Source organism: Lygodium microphyllum, chromosome 3 (genome assembly GCF_053477565.2).
Source record: "Lygodium microphyllum isolate KBCC chromosome 3, Lygodium_microphyllum_v1.1.10, whole genome shotgun sequence".
NCBI lineage: Eukaryota > Viridiplantae > Streptophyta > Polypodiopsida > Schizaeales > Lygodiaceae > Lygodium > Lygodium microphyllum.
In genome coordinates this window covers 170,262,064-170,288,714 of record NC_141137.1, presented here as the reverse complement: position 1 = coordinate 170,288,714, position 26,651 = coordinate 170,262,064, and the positions used below count along the sequence as shown (strand labels likewise).

At 42.6% G+C, this 26,651-nt stretch overlaps 1 protein-coding gene across 2 annotated transcripts in view; it reads left to right on the top strand.

Annotated features, from left to right (window-relative positions):
* LOC148039166 (casein kinase II subunit beta-1-like) overlaps nucleotides 1-25,733 on the top strand; it is a 29,474-nt gene extending 3,741 nt beyond the window's left edge. The window contains exons 3-6 of one of the 2 annotated variants that reach the window (XM_087675058.1): nucleotides 23,982-24,203; nucleotides 24,818-24,927; nucleotides 25,016-25,178; nucleotides 25,351-25,733. In XM_087675058.1, coding sequence (XP_087531184.1) covers nucleotides 23,982-24,203; nucleotides 24,818-24,927; nucleotides 25,016-25,178; nucleotides 25,351-25,487 — 632 coding nt within the window. In that variant the 3' untranslated portion in view covers nucleotides 25,488-25,733. Of the gene's footprint in view, nucleotides 1-23,981; nucleotides 24,204-24,817; nucleotides 24,928-25,015; nucleotides 25,182-25,350 lie in introns of both variants that reach the window. The other variant, XM_087675056.1, reaches the window with a different exon arrangement.
* The last annotated feature ends 918 nt before the right edge of the window (nucleotides 25,734-26,651 follow it).

The window sequence follows — 26,651 nt, the reverse complement described above, 5'->3', positions numbered from 1 at the left end:
AATTAGTAAGGTTAACGGTTTTCATAGCCGTGTTTTCTGTATTCATTCTTTAGTGAATGAGAAAGAATGTTGTTGTAAATCCAGAATGGGTGAGATGCTTAAGGTTTAGAGGAGGTTTTCTTTTTAATGTGTATAGCAAAGAATTCAATTTCAGCTTCCTCGATAGAGGAATTAGATGGCAAATCTATTTTATGATTATTGGTTATAGAGAATAATAAAATATTTTGAACGTTGTAGAAGAATTGGCTTTGTCAATAGACGAAGTGAGAACTCAGAGCTTATCTCTTGAGTTTGAGGCAAGGTGTGACACTTAGGGATTTGAGTCAAAATTTGAGTTGTACAATGAGGTTTTGGAATTATTGTGAAAGAAATATCCCAAGGTATGAGATAGTACAGATACAATGTGAGTCACCGGTTGTGGAGGCATTGGCACCTGCTCACTCTCTCCAAGAACTGTCTAGTGATGAATGAATGAATAAGTGGAGGAGGGAGCTAGACAATATATAGGACAAATAAATGCCCAAAATATGACTGGTTGGCCAACATTAAATGCTGGCCGACTGGTTGCAAATAATGCCAATCTACAACAAAATAATGGCAAACAAAATGCCTAAATAATTGAGACTTAACCATGAGCTGACTAATTTGCTAACACCCTCTCTCAGATCATGGGGGATTTGATACAATACAATATACAATGATAATGCCTGATCATAGTACACACAACAATGTCCACTAGAGTAGAACCATGGATACCCAAGTAGTGGGTGCGCAAGCCACCACCAAGGTGCCTCGGAGAGAACCTAATGTCAATGTCGATCGTACCAGCTCCTGAAGATAGAGAAGATCATAGCAGCTCTCAATGTTTGTCAACAATGCCCTTGATGTAGCATACGTGACCATCCTGTCACCAATGCCGTAGCACATTAATGACCATGAATTCCCTGTCTTTGGCCAGACCGCTAAAGTGTCCCCTCATGTGAGCTCCAGACGAAAGCCACCCGCTCTTTGTCAAGTAACCAGCCCATCATGAACCCGGATGCCAATCCCAACTCCAAGATTTGTACCTGCCAAACTTCGGTTGATGTGTCAAGGATGTCCCTCTTTAGATCTTGTGCATTTGTATAAAAGTATAGATGAGGCACAGCTGCCCCATCTCACCACCCTCTCACACTCCCTCTTTGGCACTGGAGAGTTGTGAGGGATGATCGCATCACCACCACTAGAAAGTAGTTGAGGAAGGGGCCACTAAGCTCTTTCCTCGATCTGAAGAAGAGGATCCCTTCCGCACTTTGGACTTCGCCTTGGCTGGAGGATCGCAATGGAAATTTGAGGCAAATGGCGACTCGTTGGAGGAGTCCACATCCCACTGTGTCTTCTGCTCCTTTTTCTTCGTGGAAGCCGCTAACTCTATGCAGTCTTGCGGTAAATGACCTTTCTTGCCACAGTGGTAACACTGGGCCTTCGACTTCTTTGTCTTCAAACCCCTCTCTGAAGCTGCAAAAGCATGACAGGAATCTCCATGTAGCGTATCAACAGTGGATGTGCACAAAGGAGCCATGTGGAGAGGATGTAGAATAGAAGTAGAGAAAAGAAAGTATTTGGAGAGGGAACACAGCCAAACCGCGAGCACAAATTGCAAAAAGCAAGAGTTCACATATAGTATAACCCAAAATCTGACCAAAAGACGCCAAAATCTGCTACACAAAGTCAAAAAATCAGTTCAAATCTGCTAGAAACAGCAAAAACGGTCTGTTTTGCTAGTTGCCCAGCTCAAAATAGTGCCGAAAACAGCAAAAAGCAGGCTGCACATTGCATAAACAGGTGTAGGGTATTGTCGCTAGCAGCCTGATGATGAAAACACAGGCAGTAGAAGGTGTTGGACAACAGGCGATGGCAAATCTGCAGAAAACGCAGGTCAAACAGGTCGCCTGTTTGGAGCAGCAGCTGCCTGATCAGCAAGGGTGAAAACAGTCCTAAAATCAGCAAGAAAACACAGCGGAAACACAAATCCTGATAACTGATACCATGTTAGAAGTGGTGCAGCAATGGAAGCGTAAACATGTGCTGAAGTAAACCGCTGAACACAAGACAAAAGAAAAAAATGAGAGAACACAATACAAATGAGAACTCAGATGTATGCTCGGGAAATAGAATCCATATACCAAGACATGAGATAGTACAGATACAATGTGAGTCACTGGTTGTGGAGGCACTGGCACTTGCTTCCTCTCTCTAAGAACTATCTAGTGATGAATGAATAAGTGGAGGAGGGAGCCAGACAATATATAGGACAAATAAATGCCCAAAATATGATTGGTTGGCCAGCATTAAATGCTGGCCGGTTGGCTGCAAATAATGCCAATCCACAATAAATAATGGCAAATAAAATGCCTAAATAATCCAGACTCAACCATGAGCTGAGTAATCCACTAACAAGTGCTTATTGACTCATCTTGGGGTCTTAACGTAGCTTCTTCTAACAAGTTGATAAGTGTTTGTTGGTCTAGGACTTTGACGCATTAGCGGGGTTTTAAGGCAACCTTTTTTATCAAGTTGGTGAGTGTTTGCTGCACTATGACTTCGGAGTCTTAACACAACTTTTCCTATTAAGCTAGCCAGTGTTTGTCCATCTAGACTCAATTTTCCGTTTATTCTTGGTATCATGCTAGTCCATCCTCGACTCAATTACATTTGAGGAGTGGAGGCTTTGCAAGTTCTATGGTAAGTTAAGTGATAACTTAAGGTACATTGGAAGTATTGTTGGGATTCTCTTTCAGCTAGGTAGTGAAGGCCTCGTTGCCACATTTTTGGGCTCCGCTTTTGAAATCCAAGTGGCTTCTTTGAGAGGGTGCCCTTTCTACTTGGTGAGATACTCGGGGTAACCTTTGTGTTCTCGACGTCGAAGAATTGCTTCTACTTTGAAGGGGTTGTTGAAATGAAGCAATGGAATGTGCCGCCCCCATTGGGTGTCAGGGTAGAACTTGTGCAGAAGGCGAGCATGGTATGCACTGTGGACAAAGATGTTTTTTGGTAGGTCTAGCTTGTATGTGACCTCATTTAGGACTTGGGTGATGTGGTAGGGTCCATGGTAGCGATGGTTGAACTTGGGGCTCATATTCTTTGGAAGGGACATATGCTTGGAGCTGACCAAAACCATGTCTCTTTTGGTAAAGAGGATTGCCTTGTGTGTCTTGTTGGCTTGTTTGATCATGGTGATTTCACTCTTTTTCAAACTCTGCCTAGTTGTTGCATTTATTTCTCTCCATGTTTTCAAGAAGTCTTCTGCATCTTGATCTTTGGCTTTCGCAGCTCTCGAGGCTCAGGTTGAGGATGTTACGACTTCTTTTCTTGTGGCTAAATCAAAGGGTGTATGACTTGTTGAATGAATTGAGTTGTTGTAGTGGAACTCAGCACATCAAGATTCAATCGCCAAATTTTTTGGTCCACCTTGGTATAGCTTCTAAGATAGTCTTCAATTTCTTGGTTCACTCTCTTTGTTTGCCCATTTGTCTTAGGATGTAAGGATTATGAGAATCTCAATCCTTTGTCTCCTGCCAGACTCTGACAGGAGCTCACAACCAGGAGATGACAGACTGAGAATGATAATAGAGCAGGCTAACACCCCCTCTCAGATCCTGGGAGGGTCTGAAGACCTAAGAACCGCATGTGATGAAGCAAAGAAGCCTGAGGCAAAGGCTTCGTGAAGAGATCAGCCGCATTGGCCGCCGTAGGACAATAGACCACCACGAGCTCCGAATCCACGATCCGCTCTCGAACATAGTGATACTGAACCTCAATATGCTTCGTGCGAGCATGAAACACCGGGTTCTTCGCCAGAGCAAGAGCACTCTGGTTGTCCACGCGCAGCTCCATAGGTCCGGTCTGGGAAAAGCCAATCTCCGCCAGTAAGTGACGGAGCCAAACTGCCTCCATAGCGGTCGAACATAGGGCCCGATACTCAGCCTCTGTAGAAGAAAGTGCCACAGTAGGCTGCTTCTTGCTGCTCCAAGAGACGGCACCTGATCCAAGGGTGAAAGCATAACCTGTAGTGGATCGTCTCGAATCCACATCACCTGCCCAATCAGAATCACTCCATCCGGAAAGGGTGATCCCATCTCCATACATGATAAGGATCGAGTCCCCTGTAAATATCGAAGAACACGCAAGGTTGCCTGCCAGTGATCCTGTGTAGGAGTCTTCATAAAAGAAGACAACAAAGCCACCACAAAAGAGATATCCGGCCGAGTGTGAAGCAGCCAGATGAGCGAGCCTACAAGGCACCTGTAACGAGTGGCATCTGTAAGGGGAACTCCATCTGCCAAAAGCTTGGACTCAGGGTCCATGGGGCAAAAAATAGGCCGACACGTGACCATACCAAACTCCGAAAGAAGCTCGGAGATGTACCTGTGCTGCGAGATAAGGATCCCCTGTGCCATCTGATAGATCTCTAGTCCTAGAAAGAAGTGAAGGATCCCTAGATCCGTCATGTCAAACTCTTGCTGAAGAATGGACCGAGTATGCTCCACCTGCTGAGTGTCGCTCCCTGTAATGATAAGATCATCGACATACAAAATAAGGAAAACACAAAGAGAATCCACAACCCGTAAGTAGAGGTTGGGATCATGAGCAGAGCGCTGAAAGCCACTTTGTAGAAAGAAGCGGTCAATCCTCTGGTACCAAGCACGAGGAGCCTGCTTCAGGCCATAAAGAGCCTTCCGCAGCCTGTAGACATGATCCTCCTTCCCCTGCACAAGAAAACCAGGAGGCTGTGAAACATAAATCTCATCCTCAAGGACGCCATTCAAAAAATACGTCCATCTGATAAACAGGCCAACGGTGGTGAGCTGCAAGAGCCAAAATAACTCGAATGGTGGACATCCGAGCTGTAGGAGCAAAAGTCTCAAAGTGGTCCAATCTTGCCCGCTGTGCAAAACCCTTGGCAACAAGCCTAGCCTTATGCTTGTCCAAGGAGCCATCTGCAAGATACTTGGTCTTAAAGACCCATTTCACACCTATCACCTTCCGTTTCTTGGGACGTGGTACAAGCTCCCAAGTATGGTTTCGCTCGATGGAAGCGAGCTCGGTTTGCATAGCCTGTCTCCAAATATCTTGTGCAAGAGCCTCCTCCACAGTGGAAGGCTCGGAATCCTGAAGAATCTGAGATATAAAAGCATAGTTCACACACAGTGAACTATCCCGTTGGGCCTGTAATCGGGCTGATCGACGTGGACCTGTAGAAGAAGCAGGAAAGTGAGTAATACCTGAATCTTGCATGAGCCGGCGATACCATAAGGGAATCCTAAGAGACTCCTCCTGCTGCGAGGGAGACCGAGTAGTCTCCGGAACTTGCAATGCACCCATATCGGAGAGGGACTCCCCCTCACCACATGAAGATAGATCCTCTGCACCTGAAGAAGGTTGTGTATCCTGAGAAGACTCCTGTTGGGAGGCTGAAGGGGTGGAAGAACTCGTAGAAGAAGGAGTCACATCCGCCAAAGGGGAAAGGGAAGCCGTAGGAGGAGGAATGGGTGGGGTGCTAAGGGGTATCTTGGAAGGAAGAGAAGGGAGAGAAGGTGGGGGGGGGGGGTCCGGCGATGTCGAAGAAGCACCTGGAAGAGAACCATCAATCGGATCCTCAGAGGCCGAAGCCTCATCAAAGATCACATCCCTGCTCACCTCAACCTTCCGTGTCGTCGGGTCGTAGAGCCAATATCCCTTCGTGGTCATGCTATAACCCACAAAGATAAGCTTTCTCGACTTAGAGTCGAACTTCGTCTTCCTCTTCTTCTTGTCCACATGGACAAAAGCATCGCACCCAAAGATGCGAAAGTGGGACACGGAAGGCTTCTTCCCAAAGAAAGCCTCAGAAGGAGTCATGTCCTGTAAAGCCGAAGTCGGAGAGCGGTTGCGAATATGCACCGCTGTAGCCACTGCCTCACCCCAAAGGAAATGAGGAAGACTCCTATGCTCCAGCATAGATCGGGCCATCTCCACCATGGTCCGATTCGCACACTCCACAACACCATTCTCGGATGGTGTGTTCGGATGGGAATACTCCACCCGAATACCATGATCCTTGCAAAACTGAGAGAAAAGGTGAGAAGTGAACTCGCCACCGTGATCAGCTCGAACGCCACGAACTTTGGAAGTAGTTTGGGTCGCCACAAACACCTGCCACTCGCAAAAATGGGAGTACGTCTCGCTCTTGTACTCCAAGAAATAAGACCACACATAACGACTAAAGTCGTCCACAATGAGCATCAAATACCTGGCCTTCCCAAGGGAGGCCATGCCCATAGGTCCGCAAAGGTCGGTGTGAACCAACTCAAGCGGAGAAGTAGCCCTCCTAGAGGCAACCTGAGGGTGAGGCTGCCTATGTTGCTTGCCCCTCAAGCAGCTAGGGCACAAAGTGTGAAGAGGAAGGAAATCTGGAAGTCCCTCCACCATCTTCCTTCGAGAAGCCCGCCGAAGAGAATCGAGGTTCAAATGACCATATCTAGCATGCCAAAGCAGCCCAAGCTCATGGGAAGTCCGTGCAGCCAAGGCTGTGAGTGTATAAAGCCCACCGTCTTGTGTACCCGTCCAAAGAGCATCACCTGTAGAAGCATCCTCCACTGTGACTGCATCCTGTGTAAAAATGACTCGGGTACCTAGTTGAGTAAGGCCATGCACAAACAATAGGTTAAAACCCAAATTAGGGACATAGAGAACTTTGGCAGAGGAAGACCGCCTGTCAGAAAACATAGGTAGAGTTCCCACGCCTCAAACAGGAACTGTAGAATTGTCACCAGTGGTGACAGTGCCCCCTCTGGAACGAAGATCCTGAAGCCAATCCTGTCGGAAGGTCATATGGGAAGATGCTCCATTGTCCATGAGCCAAGGCTTCTCCAGAGTGGTAGAAGCTAGGGTTGTATCCTTCTCAACAAAGACATGCACAAACGCAGACTTTGTCGTGGCTGGGGCCGCCTTCGAGTCCTTCTCCTTGGGCTTCAAATGGGGGTACTGCGAACACTTCTCCTCGGGATGAGTACCCTTCCCACAGTGGGGACATTTGTTTGGGCTTCTCCTTCGCATCCTTCTTGTCCTCCTCCTCCTTGTCCTTGGCCTTCTCCTTCTTTTGTTTCTTCTTCTTGCCGCCACCGGTACTTGCCGTAAAAGCCTTGGTGGAGCCACTGGCACCCACCTCTTTGAGTCACTCGTCATGCTCCAAGACAAGCGGGGATAGTTCCTCCCAGAGGAGTTTCTCACGGGTCCTGGAGGTGATGAGGCTGGTGTAGAAGACATCATAACGGGGTGATGGCAGCTGAGTCAACAGAATCATCGCCATATCCTCGGACGATATCATACGACCAAGAGAGGCTAACTTGCCTCGCATATCCTCCATCTTTGTGATGTGCTCCTTCATGGAAGAAGAATCATCAAGACTGAGCATTCGCAACTTCTTCTCCAAGGAAATCTTGTGGGCAACGTCTTGTGCTGATACAAAGACGCAAGCTTCTTCCACACTTCTGCCGCAGTCGGTAACCTGTGAACATGGACAAGAACAGAATCATGTAGACTCATAAAAAGAAAGGAACGGGCTCGAGAGTTGAGCCTATCCCACAAGGCTGCACGGTCCATAGAGGTGCCATCGAACGAATCCACGGGGAGACGGTCGATGGGTGAAGAAATAAGCTCCCAAAGGTCGAATGTATCGAGGATGCATTCCACCTTGCACGATCAGAGGGAGTAGTTGGAACCATCCAACTTATCTTCCTTCGGAAAGGAAGGGAGAATCGGCACCTGAATAGAGGGAATCAAGGAAGGCATCCGGACATCTGAAGCAGTCTCCACGGAAGACACCTTCACGGTAGATGGAACCCTCTGAGATGCATGGACTGAAGAGGGACGGGTGGGAGGAGGCTCCTCCTGACGTCGAAACTCCTGATAATCCCGCCTCCGCTCAGAGGAATGATGAGAAAGGAGCTCATCCTCTGAGTCGTCAAAGCCTGAAAACTGCTAAGACATCTTCCAATCTGCAAAATACCAAACACCAAGGAAAACTGTGCCGAAGCCGAAGTATGACCAGCAGTATGGTCACCAACCACCTAGACGCAGGCTGTAATAGCCTACAAACACCTGGATCTACAAAACGCAAAGATAACTAATGAAGATCACCAGAAAAGAAGCTGCCAGCACCAAGACGCATCCAGAAAGTGGGTCGCCAGCAGGAGATGTGCCGCCAGGAGTGGAAACGACCATTAGATCTGCAAAATGCAGCCTTATGATGTGTCGCCTAGCAGAAGGAGGGACAGCCTGATGGAAAACGCAAGGAGGAGGGGTTGCTGGCTGACGTGGCAGCCTCAGAAGAAGTCGTCTGCAGCAAACGCAGGAAGAAGGGCCACCTAGAGGGGCCGCCTGGGCAGTTGAAGATGGGATGACAGCAGCAGAAGTGAGGTATCTCTCCACTTGGTTAGGTCCTCCGTGCTCTCAGTCAGGCGATGATACCATGTGAGAGTGCGCAACGGAAGAACACGAACACAGAGGAGGGGAGAGAGAAAGCAGGGAATGAAGGAAGAAAATCTGCACTGACTGAAATGAATGCTGAATACACTGAAATGGACTGATCAGTCCCTGCACGCAGCCCGGAGCGTCAGTGAGGGCACCAGAATAGACTGAAAGCAATGGCAGCACCAATGCCGGAGTGGGAGAGGACGGAGAGTGTGCTGAACCTGCAGAAGAGAATGCTGAGAATAACTGGGGGGCTGCTATATATAGCCCCAAGCCAGAAAACTGGCCGACCTGCCAAATCTGGCCGACTTGGCCAGATCTGGCCGACCTGCCCAAAAATCTGGGCCGACTGCACACCAATAGGCCCAGTTTGGGCTGTGCACACCAATAGGCCCAGTTTGGGCTGTGTGACTCCCGGAAAAGGAATGTAGACAAAAACAGCAGCTACCAAGCTGACAGAGCTCCTCTGTCTCCTGCCAGACTCTGACAGGAGCTCACAACCAGGAGATGATAGACTGAGAATGATAATAGAGCAGGCTAATAGTTTGGAGCCACAAAGCATTGGCTACGTTATCAAACTATGGAGTGAGTTTATAGAGCACAATTCACACAAGATGAGCCTTTGGAAGCGTAGATTGTATATGCCAAAGTTGATCTTCTACGTGTGTAACAAAGTAATAAAGATTGGATAGTATCCTTTGGCTTGAACTTCGTTTGTTGGAGTTGATCATAGAGTCATTGTACACATAGTCGATGGAGCCTCATACAACTTTTGAAGCTTCTTCCATACCATTGAGGTTGTTATATAGTAGGTGACCGTCGATAGAACCTCTTTAGAGTACCAAAAAGGAGAGCATAATATGCACGGGCATCATTGGAGTCCCATGTAAGCACAACTTCCTCACCCTTGACAGGGTTCTGATCATTGGAAGGGGAATGGGAGGTTGAGGTTGCTCAATAGCTCCAAAAACTACGTACCATAATCGCTTCTGCACAAACCATGCTTTCATGATAGCACTCCATGTGAGATAGTTAGGGCCATGAAGCTTATCATTAGCAAAACAGGGAGATGCCATTTGGAGAGGATATTAGAAGGGAAGAAAAATAAAAGGAATAGAGAGAGTATAGCCAACTGCACCATAGATTGCCCTATTAGGAGTTTACACAGTGTGTAGAGAGGAGCTAATCCGAAAACGAGTGCAAATATGAGAAAATTAGGTTGATTGCAGCCAACAGAAACAATTTAGTTAGAGCCGATTTTGCTCTTTCAAGCTTAGCAAAACATAGAAGGTATAGAGTATTGCTTGATGCTTGGGGTATTGTAGGCCAATAGTATTTTTGCCATTGGGATCAGTGTTCAGTGTACTAGTCATATAGATGTGTATGGTTTGCACCTAGGCTCTGAAACTATACAATTGCAAGGTTGCTAGCATGTATGGAATACATGGAATGTATATTTGGATGCGATGTACATTTGCAAGGCATGTATGGAATACATGAATAGTATGCAATGTGCATTTGCAGGTGATGCAAGAGAAGTACAATTGCATAAGGTACATGTGGTTTGCAGGTGATGTATGCCTTACGTGAGTATTATGTTGTATGTCATTGTGATGAGACACTGGTTATGTTTAGTTTATGCATTACAATGCTTTGGTGGTCAGAATAACATTGGGTTTTGGCATCTGGATGCATTCCTTATGCTTGTGATAAAGGTTGTGATTCATGTGTGTGGATTGTAACTGGTTTAAGTAATTAGAATTTCACATGTAGAGGGCATGGGCATGGTTAAGCAATAGGTACATATGTTGTTTGACTATGATGCTAGCACGTATTTTCAATAGTGGCAATAAGTGCTTTGGTACATTGTAGTGTAATCGAGGACGATTGTAAGGATTTCAAGGGGGTGGTTTGTCACAAGGACGTGAAGTTTTATTGCTTTGCTTAGCATTTGATTTAAAGTTAATCAAATGTGCTAATGTGACTTGCAAATTCGAGGTGCAAGATAATTATTTCACAATGTGGGATCCAAGACCTTGAGATATCAGTTGGTGTCAAAGTCTAAAGTTGTAATAAGTTATGTATTATAGGTACTATGTGGTACTCAGTGTCAAAATTGGACCTAGACCAGTTTATTGGCCACTAATGTTAGCGATGACATTAGAGACTAGGCATTAATTAATTAATTAATTAATTAATTAATGCCAATCTAAGGGTAAATAATTGCTCAAGGATACTTGGAAGACAAATTGGTGTAGTCAATTTAATTATTGGTTGGTGGAATTATCTTTTTGGGTATTAGAATAATTATTAAATTAATTTTTAAAATTACTATTTTAAAAATTAATTTTATAATTTGAATAATGCTTCTAGAGTCAGCAGGTTGTACATTGTCCAAGGTTAAAGTGGTAATTTTTGCATTTTTTTTAGTTTATGTGAATTTTATGCTTGTCATAATTTAGGTTTAATCAAGTTATTACCATTGTCTACAAGGAGGAAGGTTGGTTGGAGTAGCTATGTTAGAAGAGGAAAACAATCAGTGGAATAAGGAAAGGCACAAGATCAATGAAAGAGACAATACACAAGATATGATAGAGAACGAGGAGCCATGGAAGAAGCTACTATTATGTGAATTATATGCTTGTCATAATTTAGGTTTAATCAAGTTATTACCATTGTCTATGAGGAGGAAGGTTGGTTGGAGTAGCTATTATGGAGATTAGAGAGGGTAAAGTGATAATGTTTGCATTTTTTTTAGTTTATGTGAATTATATGCTTGTCATAATTTAGGTTTAATCAAGTTATTACCATTGTCTATGAGGAGGAAGGTTGGTTGGAGTAGCTATGTTAAAAGAGGAAAACAATTAGTGGAACAAGGAAAGGCACAAGATCAATGAAAGAGACAATACACAAGATATGATAGAGAATGAGGAGCCATGGAAGAAGCTACTATTATGGAGATTAGAGAGGGTTGTTCCGGTTCATGCAAGGTTGTGGCTATAGTGACGGGTTAGGCACGAAGATAGAGACAGTAGGAGTTTCTTAGGCGCAAAGAGAACAAAGAGAGTGAGAGAGCGCAATGTGCAGAGTGTGCACGATTTTAGGTACAATGACGAGTGTATCACTTTAAGTTTTTTAGATAGATATATATGTGTAAGTACAAGTGCTAAGGGTGTGTTCACACTTGAGCACATTTAAAGGCACGAGGGCCTTTATTCCCAATAACCTCCCACCTAAAGGCAATGTGCCTTAAGAGGGGAAAAGAATCAGCTAAGTCTAGGTATGTACGAAGGTGAAATACATATATCTATCCAACTTCCATCATCTGTCGGCAATGAGCAAACCACTCTGTTGGAAGACCCTTTGTGAGAAGGTTTGCAGGATTATCATCTGTATGCACTTTGTCAAGCTTAATGCTCTTGCTGTCAAGTACATCTCTAATGAAGTGGTACTTCACCTGTATATGCTTTGTCTTTGCATGAAAAATAGGATTCTGTGCTAGCATGATAGCACTCTGACTATCACAATGGAGAATATGTAACTTTATGATGCCAAGCTCTCCCACCAGACGTGAAAGCCATAAAGCCTCCTTGCATGCCTCAGTGGCAGCCACATACTTTGCCTCTGTAGTAGACAATGCAACACACTTTTGTAGCTTGGAGATCCCTTCGTGAGAAGGTTTGCAGGATTATCATTTGTATGCACTTTGACAAGCTTAATGCTCTTGTTGTCAAGTACATCTCTAATGAAGTGGTACTTCACCTGTATGTGCTTTGTCTTTGCATGAAAGATAGGATTCCGTGCTAGCATGATAACACTCTGACTATTACAATGGAGAACATGTAACTTTGTGATGCCAAGCTCTCCCACCAGACGTGAAAGCCATAAAGCCTCCTTGCATGCCTCATTGGCAGCCACATACTTTGCCTCTGTAGTAGACAATGCAACACACTTTTGTAGCTTGGAGATCCAAGAGACTGCTCCTCTTGTGAAAGTAAGCACATACCCAGGAGTGGACTTTCTGTAGTTTGCATGACCAGCATAGTTTGCATCCGTAAAGCCTACAACATATGCCTTCTGCTTTCCAAAGCAGATGCACAACTCTTTTGTGCCTTTGAGGTATCTCATTATACCTTTTAGTGCATCCCAATGCTTCTTGCCAGGGGTTGCCATGTACCTACTAACCACTCCCACTGCAAAGGCAATGTCAGCACATGTAGCAACATAGCATACATCAAACTGCCAACAACTGAAACATATGGTATCTTGGCCATTTTAGCCTCCTCATCATTAGATGCAGGGCTGTCCTTTGCATATCTCTGCATTGAGTTTCACATATGGAGGCAATGAAATCCCAATTGTTTCTCCCCCCCTCCATAGTGAAACGCTGTGAAACCTCGGAGATATACTCTTGCTGAGATAGATAGAGTAAGCCTTTTGATCTATCTTTGAGTATTCGCATGCCAAGAATGTGATTTGCATCACCAAGATCCTTCATGTCAAAGCTGCCATGAAGACTTTGCTTCGGTGAATGCAAGGCATGAGTATTCTTGCCAGCAATCAGCATGTCATCAACTTACAGAACGAAGATAATTAGGCTGTCATTTGTTGCCTTCTTAGTGTACAAGCAGTGATCCACTTGATTTCTATGAAAACCTTGAGACTGCATGAATGTATCAAACTCATGATACCATTCTCTTAGTGCTTGTTTCAGCCCATACAAACTCCTTTTGAGTTTACATATCATATTCTCTTTCCCTTTTACCCTTTAAGTTGCTGCATATATATGTCTTCATGCAGATCACCATGTAAGAATGTAGTCTTTACATCTATCTGTATGAGCTCCATATCTTCAGTTGCAACCAAGTCCAAAATGGTTCTCAATGTAGTCATCTTGACTACAATAGAGAAAATCTCATCAATGTCAATTTCATGTTGCATATATATGTCTTCATGTAGATCACCATGTAAGAATGCAGTCTTTACATCCATTTGTATGAGCTCCATATCTTCAGTTGCAACCAAGCCCAAAATGGTTCTCAATGTAGTTATCTTGACTACAGGAGAGAAAATCTCATCAAAGTCAATTCCATGCTCGTGTTTGTATCCCTTCGCAACCAATCTTGCTTTGTATTTTGGTGAGGAACCATAAGTGACCTTCATCTTGTAAACCCATTTGCATGGAGGTGTTTTCTGCCCTTTAGGCAATTGCACCAAGTCCCAAGTGCTATTTTTTTCAAGAGATTCTATTTCTGCAACATGGCTTTATACCATTTCTTGTTGGTGTGTCTGTCCAGTGCTTCCTTGAAGCAAGACGGTTTACCACAGTTTGTCAACATGACATAATCAGCCACATTATTTGCACCAAGAATGATTATCAGGTTGTCTAGTAGCCCTAGACGATCTCCTAACCCAATAATCATTATTTGTTGGTAGTTGAGCATTTTCAGCTTGTTGTCTTGGCATTTCAGCTTGCAAATCAGCATTAACAGCTTGCTGTCCTAGCTGTTCTTGCACATGTAGTGGCTCATTATCATGGGCAATAGCTGACTGATCATTTCCAGCATTATTTTTTGTATTTACAGGTTCATTTACAGCAGCTATTTGCTGCTGTATTTGCTGCTGTACAGCGGGCACAGTTTGCTGTCCAAAAGGTATTTCTTCCTAGAATACAACCCTATGGACCTCCTCAGTCTTTTCGGGTTGTTTATGCATGCGATCTTCTCGGAAGATAACATCATTACTGCGTACTACTTTCCTTTTCTCCAGGTCCCATAATCTCTAACCCATTTAACCCTTGTCACCATATCTTAGGAAAATGCATTTACAGGACTTTGGCTCAAGTTTGCTGCGTTTTTCTTTACGAATATGCACAAAAGCCTTGTAGCCAAACACTTTTAGGTGAGCATATGAAGGTGGCTTACTCGACCATGCTTCTTGGGAAACTCCCTCTCCCAAAGATCTGTTTGGTGACCGATTAAATAAGTGTACGGCTGTCATAACAGCCTATGCCCAACAACCATGGGGTAATGCAGCATGAGACAGCATCGTACGTACCTTATCTTGTATGGTTCGATTCATACGGTCTGCAATTGCATTTTGGGGTGGATTATAAGGGATAGTGAGCTCCCTCTTTACCCCTTTGTTGTCACAAAATGCTTGAAAGGCCTTGGACACATATTCCCCACCATTGTTAGAGCGAAGACACTCAAGTGTCTTATCTGTCTGATTTTCAGCCAATGCGAAGAATTTTTTAAATTTGTCAAGCACTTCATCCTTGTTATGAATAGGGTAAACCCATACTTTCCGTGTAGCATCATCCACAAAGGTGACAAAATGTTTCTTTCCCCTTAAAGATAATCTTGGCATGTGACATACATTTGAATGTACTAACTGTAGAGAAGAAGATTTCAGCGAAAGAGAGTTTTTATGAGATGTCTGTGCATGTTTACCATTAATACAATGATCATAATGCTCAAAATCAGCATAATGAAGACAAGGCAAGTAATCCAAACGAGAAAGCACTTTCATTCTTGTTTGACTCGTGTGTCCCAACCGGCCATGCCACAAAGAAACACTTGGCTGCTCGGTCACGGCAATAACATGATCACTCACACTAGATACATGGAGAGGATACAAAGTATCACTTTTACAACCTTTGGCAATCACTCTATATCCCTTACAGATCTTCCATTTTCCATCGCCAAAGGTGGTATGAAAACCATCATCATCTAGGTGCCCTGTGCTAATCAAGCTCTTCTTGAGTTGAGATACGTGTCGTACATGTTGAAGTGTAAAGACAGAGCCATGCTGAAACTGTAACTGCACACTGCCAATACTTGCAATGTCACATGCATAGTTGTCCCCAAGATGGATAACACCATGTTGACCCCTTGTATAGGCAGAGAACCACTCTTGATGAGGGGTGACATGAAATGAAGCACTTGAATCGAGAATCCAGGTATGCATTCATCATCTATATCTGCAAGTAAAGCATGTGCACCAAAGTGTGAAGAGACCAAATGTACGTCACTCTCTGTATCACTGTCATGAGTGACTACATTCACCTCTTCAATTTTGATACTGCTCTTCTTAGGTTGACTGTCTTTCTTCTCTTCCTTGCTATCATCTGTCTTTTTGCCTTTTCCTTTCTCTTTCTTCCATTTGTAGCAATCACGTTTAAAGTGACTCTTCTTACCACGATGGTGGCATTCATCATCTTTGCCACTTGATTTATTGCGTCCCTTGCTATCATATTTGCCTTTCTGCTGTGATCTGCCCCTAGTATGCAAAGCACTAGAAGACTTATTGGATGCATTGTTATGCCAATTCATTTCTTCCATGAGTAGAGCACTCTCTACATCAGCATACAAAAGGATCACATTAGAATTGCTCATAGCAGTCTTGAATGTATCCCAACTCTCTTGTAGAGTGCAAAGCAAGAAAGTAGCCTTTAATTCCTAATCAATCATGAACTTCAAGGCAACCAGCTGGCTGAAAATGGAGTTAAACTCACTCAAGTGAGTAGACATTGCTGTACGCTCTTTCATGTGTAAATCCATAAGCTTTTTCAGCCAATACACTTTGCTTGCAGTACTTTTTTGCGCATACAGTTGTTCCAGTCGAGTCTATATAGCATATGCAGAATCCAAACCTTCAATGTTGAACAAGGCATCAGAAATCAATAGCTCGATGGTTGAGCGTGCAAGCTCATTTTACTCATCCCAATCGTCCTATTCCATATCTGCGGGCTTTACCCCTTGTGTTTTAACCGGCTTTGCTTGCTTCTTTTGCCAAACTGCAAAACTTAAGTGCTCCTTCAAGCTTCTTTATGTGCATGAGATTATTGCTGTCACTGCTGCCAGCCATGATTTTCAGCCCAAAATGTGACTAAAAAATCAGCAAATGCAAGCCCAAACTTTCACCCAAGTGACCAAGGTACAAACAAGTACCAACCATCAATAAATGACAACGCTATCCGTTGTCGGTTGTTTGCTTCTGTTGTCAGCGTTGCAGTTGTCCGTCGTTGCAACTGCCCCGTCACGTGTCATTGGTTGTGCTGGCCTGGTCGTGATTGTTGGTTGTCGCCAGTCCGAACAATCGCTGCCCCACTGCCAGCCGTCGCCCCACTCGCCAGTCGTCGTTGAGGCGTGCAACGTCTAACGTCAGCGCTGCCACACTGCCACGCTACAGCTCTTGACCCTCCACACTAGGGCCAGGTGCACACTCTTTACGTTGGAGCCTTCTGCAGTTCACGACTTGCTTGCCTGTCTTGATTGATCTCCGATAGGTATGAATTTCTCAACCGTAGCTCTAATACTAGTTTATAGTGACGGGTTAGGCATGAAGATCGAGACAGTAGGAGTTGCTTAGGTGCGAAGAGACAAAGAGAGAGAGCAGAGCAAAGATTGTGCACGATTTTAGGTACAATGATGAGTGTACCACTAGGTTTTTGCTAAGGGTGTGTTCACACTTGAGCACATTTAAAGGCATGAGGGCCTTTATTCCCAACAGTGGCAGCCTAGCATACATTGGCTATTTCAGCATATCCAAGCTACAGGACTTGGGAAGTGTTTTGAGGTTAGATTTGCTGTATCTATTATACGTGCATGGAGATCAATATCTACAGGACTTCATCAGATTGATCCAACGAGTGTTGAAGAGAAGTTGAGGCGGCCACTTCTTTTTAATCAACTACTCAAGACAGAGAGAGGGCCACGCCATTGAAGAGAGGACTCACCTATCTTGGGGGAGATTCTTTGCATAGATATCTTCTGTTAGGAAGATTGTCAGCTCATGTGTGAGTCTATGCATACCATTTAGGGCTAGGTACAATGTCCTTATTTTAGGCATTATTGTTGTGATTTATTTGTGGTATTTTAGGCATTTATGCTAGTTAGCCAACATTTAATGTTAGTTGACTAATTGCTATTTATGGCCTATTTTATGCTTATTTATAGTGGGGCTCCTCCTCCTCCTCCTCCTCATACATCATCCTCATCATTCACTAGGTGGACTTTTCGTTGGAGAGATGAGCTAGTGTCAATGCCCATGCATCTACTCATTGTTGTACGTGACTGTCGTGTGTTCGCTATATATATTTCATTTCTCAAGCACATCTTTGAGTTCTCTTCTTTTGCAATGTTCTTCTATTTTCTTTCTCTTCGGTCTTGTGTGTGTAGGAGTTTATTTCAGCACTTGCCTATACTTCCATTATTGCACCACTTTTGACGTGGTATCTATCATATTGTAGGATCTACATTCTTGTCGCAATTTTTTTGTTGAGTTCAGGTCTTCACCTTCTAATTGCTGATCAAATAATAATTTGTTGCTACCACACGACTTGTTTGCTGCTTGTCCTACTTGCGTTTGCTGCATTTAACGCAGCATCAGCCTCAATTTACCCTTCACAATGTGTGTTTTCATGTTGTGATGCTTGTTCTCCTCCTTGTGGCTCCTCCATAGCTGACGACTGCTGATTTTTTGATGAGTATATTTGCGTTTTCAAGTTTTGCCCGTGGTCTTGTGCAGGGCAACATTCTCTAACTGTCTTTTTGTAGCTTTTGGTGCTTCGAGTTTTGCACTTGTGTGCTCAGCTTGTCAATATTGCGTGTGAATTCTATTATTGTGCAGTCTTTGTTGTTGGTTAGTTGTCTTCTCTCTTTGTATACTTTCTATTCTCTATATTCTTTTCTTATTCTCTCCATATGGCTCCTCCGTGCACTTCTAGAGATTATAAGATACATGGACATGACTATCTAACATGGAGTGCTGTCATGAAAGCTTGGTTTGTGTAGAAGTGGATCTAGTATATTGTTTGTGGAGCTATTCCAGGTCCTCAGTGTCCTTTTCCACTTCCAAAAGATTTTAATGAGGACAATCATGAGGGAGTTGTGCTTAGATGGAATATAGATGACGCCCTTGTCTATTTTGCTATTCTTTGATGTATTTCTAAAGAAATTTTATCGGCGATTACCTCCTATAGAGCATCTCTCGAAGTATGGTTAAAGCTTCAGATGTTATACAAGGCATCTTCCACCATGTGTGTAGTGACCCTTTATGGCGAGCTTCAACAGATGAAGTTCTAGCCTAAGGACACCATTCAATCATTTTTGCTCCATGTTACACATGTACAAGATCCAAGTTTTCTCCAAGGCATCTTGGCGGTGGCTTGATCACCCATTGCTTGGGTATCCATCGTTCTACTTTAATGGTTCTATGTTGTATGAAGTATGATGAGTTATTTTCCTTGTATCATTGTATCAAATCACCCACGATCTGAGAGAGGGCTATAAGTAGATGCTGAAGGTTGAAACCAACCAACCAATTGCCAAAAATGCAACAAAATTAGCTGAATTGTCATAAGTGTTGCCATCCTACACTAAATGCTACCAACCACCCTGCCACACAGCAAAACCACAATGACACACTCAGCATGTACAGGGTAAACATATCTAGGAGTTGATTGACTAAGCTGGAATACATTAGATGCTACCAACCAGCCTGCCACATAGCAAAAGCATAGTGACGCACTCAGCATGTATAGGGTAAACATAGCGAGTTGATTGACTAGTGCTGGAAGCTGAAATGCAAATGTACTAATGATTGTCAAAGCTCCCTATCAAAGTGTCCCATCACTGAGCTTAAAGTCATAGTAGTTGTTGGTCCTAGGATTTGTTAGTTGCCAGACTAATGTATCTAGAAAGTTTTCCTTAAGGGTCCCTCCCCATCATATAAATGTACGATATGTATAAACATGTCCAACCTCCACTCCCTTACAGTCCCTCTTTGTCCTAGGGATACGAGAAGTGCTACTTTGCTACTATAGGATGGACATCCTCGCTCTTTGTGAAGGCATGTATGCTGAGAAATGCTCATAGATAACTCAAAGGCTCTTCATCATCCTCAGACTCCAACTTCGATTCTAGTTACGTTGCTAAGGCTTTGTTGATTGAAGAGTTTCTTTTTTAGCCCTAGCGGTGTTGTGGATAGTGAGTGGTGCTTATTCATAGTTTGTTCTTGCATTTAGTGGGGGGGAGAGGGGAGGTGGGGGAGATACTTTGGCGGTGTGGTTGGAGAAGGTGAATCCAAGGGTGAGTGGTGCTTACTTCCAGTTTTGTTCTTACATTTTGGGGGGGACGGGGGATTTACTTTGGCGGTGTGGTTGGAGAAGGTGAATCCAAGGGCATGACATGCTTTTGCAAGGAATTAGTGATAGGTATAGAGATTCGACTACAATATGATTGACATTGATATCATTGCTTTTTTGAGACATCTTGGTGGTGAGGTGATTACCCACCACTTGGGTATCCATGGTCCCAGTTGATTGTTGTATGTATTGTGATGTTATAAATTGGGGGGGAGGGGGAGATACTTTGGCGGTGTGGTTGGAGAAGGTGAATCCAAGGGTGAGTGGTGCTTGCTCCTAGTTTTGTTCTTACATTTTGGGGGGGGGGGGGGGATACTTTGGCGGTGTGGTTGGAGAAGGTGAATCCAAGGGCATGACATGCTTTTGCAAGGAATTAGTGATAGGTATCGAGATTCGACTACAATATGATTGACATTGATATCATTGCTTTTTTGAGGCATCTTGGTGGTGGGGTGATCACCCACCGCTTGGGTATCCCATGGTCCTAGTTGATTGTTGTATGTATTGTGATGTTATAAATATTGGCAGATCAATGTTATGGTATAGGATGTGGTGGTGGTCTCTAAGGGTTTGTATGTTTCCCATCATTGTATTTTTCATTGTACTAATCAATGATCACCCATAGTCCCAGAGAGCTTGTTAATTTAGTATGTATCAAGGGCTTTAGGCATTTTGTTTAGCATTCAATTGTAGGCTCACCCTCTTGAGATAGTTGGTGATGTGTCTTGGAATCCTTTACTGAAATCCAATTATAGCAACTTGTGCTTATACTGGAGATTAAAAACAAGAATACTCAAAATGAATTGGCAATAGAATCCCTAAGAAGCATGAGATATGATATAATACTAATAGGGCATCGTTGCAATGATGACAAACAATAGTGCTTGGAATTTGCCGCTCTCTAAAGATGCTAGATGATGCAATATAACAATTGAGAGGGAAGTAGATCATATATAGAAACCTCAAGGTGAGATATGAGACAAGTGAAAAAACCCTAAAAGCCTTGGGTTCAGACATGAAACAACTAAAGAAACACTAAATGGGCTGTCTAGTATAGTAGCCTCTTTTTAGCTCTCAATTGAAGCCTAAACACAATGCCTAAAGCCCATGATACATGTTAAATTGATGCCCCTCTCGAATTGTGGGTGATCATTGATTAGTACAATGAAATATACAATGATGGGAAACATTCTAACCCCTAGGAATCACCACCAAGTCTTGTACCATAAGATTCATTTGCTAAAAGTTGTAACATCATATGCATACAAACAATGGCAATGAATTCAGACCATGGATATCCAAGCAGTGGGTGATCAAGTCGCCACCAAGTCAAAATGAACAGACAATGGAATATGTAAGAAGCATGAGATGTGCCCTATGATACAATAGGCCATTGGCATAATGATGACCAGAAACGGTGCCTTGAGTCTTCCTCTTTCCAAGAATGTGAGATGATGTACTACAACAATTGAGCACAAAGTGGAGCATATAGAAGCCTTAAGGCGAGACATAAGACAAGTGAAGAAACCCTCAAAACCTCATGTTGATTTGCAAAACAACTAAAGAAACCCTAAAATAGGTTGCTTAGTTGTCTCTTCTCAACACCCAACTAAAGGCTAAACACAATGCCTAAAACCCATGATACATCATAACTAACATCCTTTCTTAGGTTAAGGGTGATCATTGATCCATCCAATGAAATATATGATGCGATGATGGGAAACATACAAACCCCTGGGGATCACCACCATATGACATACTACAATAGTGATTTGCCAAAAGTTACAACATCATAATGTATAGAATCAATGACAATCAACTACAACCATGGATACCCAAGTAGTAGGTGACGAAGCCACCACCAAGTTGCCTTGCAAGGACACAATGATGACCAACATTAGTGCATATAGTCTCCCTCTCTCCAAGGAGTGAGATGCAAGATGAGTGAAGAAACCCTGAAAACTATGGAGAAACATGAAAATGGGCCATCTTGTGCCTTTGTCAGGCACTCACAACAAAAGGCTAAACATAATGTCCAAAGCCCATGATACGTACTACACTAACACAAAGTGGGTTACTCATTAAAGGAACATATGTGGAAAGTATATCATTGATATATGTTTGGATGCATTGAGCATTTGTTTGGATTGTATGTTTGTTTGCATTTAGTACCTTCTTATGCTCACGACACACCACTTATGTGGACATCAATGGGATGGTCATCGGCACAAGGCTAAACATAGTGTCCAAAGCCCATGATGCGTACTACACTAACACAAAGTGGGTTACTCATTAAAGGAACATATGTGGAAAGTATATCATTGATATATGTTTGGATGCATTGACCATCTGTTTGGATTGTATGTTTGTTTGCATTTAGTACCTTCTTATGCTCATGACACACCACTTATGTGGACATTAGTGGGATGGTCATCGGCACAAGGTTTGTGAAGTAGACTACAGCCCTTTGAGTCTAGACTTTAGGGTGGGTAAATAATCTCGAGGAACATAGTTCTTGCGAAAGACTTTGCATGCTGTTTGTGGATTCATGTGTAGCTTTGTTTTTGGCTAACATTGATAATGTTTAGACTACACGATAGTATTATTTGGAAGGTGTCTTTGTGCCTTTTTCAGACACCCACAACGAAAGGCTAAACATAGCCCATGATACATACCACATTAACACAAAGTGGGTTAATCATTGAAGGAACATATGTGGAAAGTATACCATTGATCTGTGTTTGGATGCATTGAGCATATGTTTGGAGGCATTTATTGTATGTTTGTTTGCATTTAATGTCTTATGCTCATGACGTACAACTTATGTCGACATTAGTGGGATGGTTATTGGCATAAGGCTTGTGAAGTAGGCCGTAGGCCTTAGAGTTTGGACTATAGGGTGGGTAGACCATCTTGAGTCGCATAGTTCTTGCGAAAGACTTTGCATGTGGTTTGTGGATTCATGTGTCGCTTTGTTTTTGGCTCATATTGGTGACATACAAACTACATATGATAGTACTATTTGGAAGCAAGCATAGTTAGGCTTCAAGGGGAAAATGAATCATACTGTCTTCTCCATGTGGCATTTGCAAAGGGTTAACCCTCATGGCAATCTAAAAGTAAGAAACCTAGTATCTAGCTCTCTCCCTAGGCTCTCCAAGCTTTCTCATTGGATTTTAAAGGTGCTTCAGCCTTTGTGTCCAAATGCAAGGGCAAGGTCTTGTTTGTTCAGCTCTTTGCTAAGGCAGATAAGGTTTAGCTGTTACTAACACTGTAAATGCCTTTTCTTACCTTTTGTTTTGACATGATGTGGGTTCCATGTTGGGCTGAATCAAAATTTTCAAGGGGAAACATGTTTTAGAGTGAATGTTGAAACATGTTTGGGTTTTGTTTGGAAACATCCTTTGGTCTCTAGAAGCGACACGCCCCCTAGGATCCGACCTACACACGCGACACAACACAAGCCAAACTCGACATAAAAGGGACTAGACACCAAACTCTCCTCCCAGCCATAGAGTCAAATGAGCTCATCCTTGAGCCTAGGAGCTAGCAGCACTCTAGGCTATGATGACATCCCAAGGGTTGGTGTCCCAGACTATCAATCCACTCCATCCCTATATATTGATGTGTTGGCCAACGGGCCAAGAGTTCAAGAGTGGTGATCACACAAAGCATGTGCACAATAGGGCCTTGAGTCCTATTTATAGGACTAGACTGCCCTAACCCTGAAGTGTCCTCAGTGCATTCGCACTAAGTCACTTCATGGCCAGTGTGACCAATGCTACCAGTGCCCATGCGGATGTTCAGGGACATAAGAGGAAGGGTGAGGTCATGTACTTTTGTTACAATAATGGATGCGTTCTTGGTACAACCTTGCTGCTGTTTTTTTCTAAAGACAACAGTCAAAAGTCCATGATTGAGATGCATTGGTTACAATAATGGATATGTTCTTGGTAAAACCTTGCTGCCGTCTTTACTAAAGACAATGGTCAAAAGTCCATGATTGAGATAGCTGCTCCGGATGCCAGACACGAATAATGCTTGAGCTGTACAATGTACAACTCTAGGAAATGCAAGTTGGAAAACAGGCACTTAGTGAAAAACACTATCTCGTGTAGAGTAATCAATATTATTTTGGTTTTTTAATGAAAGTGTTATTATACATTATTTTGTCCGGTTAATTTGGACTGCCTGTTTTTTTGTCTTTGATGTATGTAGCGTCTAGCTGTGTTTGTAAAACTTCTTATATCGAAGGTGTGTTTATACAACTCAGATGTTGTATGATCAAATAGTTGAAATCTCTCAAAGTGTGTGCACATTCTCTATCTTTTCGATGCAGGAGAAGACTCAGAGACAGATAGTGAAGAGTCGGACGTCAGTGGTTCCGATGGAGATGATACTTCATGGATCTCCTGGTTTTGTGGCCTAAGAGGGAATGAATTCTTTTGCGAGGTTGATGATGAATACATTCAAGACGATTTCAACTTGAGTGGACTTAGTAGTCAAGTTCCATATTATGAATATGCCCTGGATCTTATCCTGGATGCTGAGTCTCCTAATGGTGAGTGTTGCTTCTTTTGAGATCAGGATAGTTTCTGTTTGTAGCAAGCTGAAGAAATATCCTTAAACTGACCTCGTATTTGTTGAAACTGTGGGGTCACCTTAATATGAAGGGTGTTGGTGTGTTAGTAAAAGCTTGTTTTGTGTTTGTGCTTAGCTGTGTGCATGTGTATGTGCTTAAACATATTATTTTTTCTGCCTTGTTCATATGTGCAGGAAAAATAACACAACCAAGAGACAAGGGGTGTATTATAAGAAGCAATTTATGAGGATTTCCTGTATTCTTACCTCTAAAATAGTATAAACCTCATATTATTGAAACTACGAGATATCCTTAATGGGAATGGCCTATTAATAAGCTTGGTTTGTACCTTTGCTTAGCTTTGTGCAGGCATATGTGTTTAAACATATTTACTTTGTTTGCTTAAAAAACACAACAGATATGTTGAGGTTTGTATAAGAAGCAGCAATTTATGATGATTTCTCATATTCTCACCTCTGATAGTATATGCTGACCTTGTTGTTCAATTAAATCATTCCATTGTTCAATTTTTATGAAATTTTCTTTGCCCTTTTGCTTTTAGTATCTTATGCACTTCTTTGTTACAAATGCAGTTGATATGCTCACAGAGGAACAAAATGAAATGGTAGAATCTGCTGCTGAAATGTTGTATGGGTTGATCCATGTCCGTTACATACTTACAAGCAAAGGCTTGAATGCAATGGTATGTAAAGATGCTGTACCTTTTTATCACTAGAGTATCTTCAACTGCTTTCCAGGGAAGCTCAATGCCTACATGTGCTTCTTTTCAGTTGGAGAAATATAAAAATATGGATTTTGGCAGATGCCCAAGAGTTTACTGCTCTGGGCAGCCTTGTTTACCCGTGGGACAATCAGATATTCCTCGTACCACTACTGTGAAGATTTACTGTCCGAAATGTGAGGATGTTTACTATCCACGATCCAAGTACCAGGGCAGTATCCTTTGGTGTTCAGACACTTAAATCCTTTATAGGCTTTTTTCCCTTCCAAACTAGATTTAAGACACACAGAATAACATAACATAATGTTATATCACACATTTTAAAGATAAAATTTCTGAGTAGCACGTTTTGATTAGACTTGTTCTTTTCTTAATTAAGCTCAGACATTGATGGAGCCTATTTTGGAACAACTTTCCCGCATTTATTCCTGATGACGTATCCATACATGAAGCCAGTCAAGCCAACAGTGGGCTATGTGCCAAGGATATTTGGTTTCAAAATTCACAAAAGTGCAAGGTAAACATTACCGTATTCCAAGTGACAACCCGAAATATTTTCGAGTTGCTCTCAGCTTATTATACATTTTGAGTTCATCTCTGGAGGAGGTTGTTGAAACTTCTGTCACACCTTTTTGAAAGATCAGTTTTTTTTCTTTGCGTTGTTTAAAGCTAGTTTTATTGGGAAGAGGCCAGGGAAACTTGTAATTTTACCAGTTATTATTCTGTTGTTTAATTGAGATTGGAGATGTTTGAGCATCGATATGAAATGGGAAAGCTATGACAGTAAAATCCAGTATACGTATGTATATACGTGTGGCTGCGATCAGCTGAAGTGATTGAGAAATGAGAAAGCTATGACCATAAAATCCAGTATAGGCATGTATGTATATGTGGCTGCAATCAGCTGAAGTGAATAGTTTGTCCAAGTTGTTTAAACTGTTATTCTCATTTTTTTTAGTGGTGGTGTTTGAGCAATTTGGGTATGTATAGATGGACACAATGTGACTGAGTAGGTATGATTACGAGGTGAATCTAAATCTGAGTTGAGTTCCTAGTCGAGTTCTAAACCAAATGATCTGTTATTTGGCTCTGCTATGAGCCATTTTTAATAATCTTGCAAGTGTTAAGGTATTTATTATATGATATTTCCATTTGTAGTGATGGTCTTCTCAAGGCTCTTAGTTAGTGCTCTTTCAGGACATTTCTCTTGGCCGTATGATTTGTTAAGAGTGAATATGAAGTGTTGGCTCTACACTCTTAATAACTGTTCTTTCTACTGGGATTGCGATGTTAATAAACAAAAATTATGTGGCTATGGAATAGCAAGAGGATAATAATAGGTGGTTCTGAAATAGTGTACCATCTGTTCTTATGCTCTACCTATGTATTATCAGTTATTAGTGTATCTGCACTTGATTAAGGTGCATTTTGGTGCACATGTATGTCTGGTGAATTCCAATGTGGGTTGGGCCTTGAATGCAAGTGAATGATAAGTCATTCGTGCCTGATGATTGCTCAGGAGCCTTGTACCCTTGTTGTGTCCCCTTTTTTAAGTGAGGGAGAAGACAGTACCAGACCTTGTACCCTTGCTTTTGGCTGTATTAGATCCTAGTGACACATGATTGATGTGGAAGTTCTAGTAAATCAATTCCATTTTAATAGTTTGGTAGTAGTCATATTTGTGA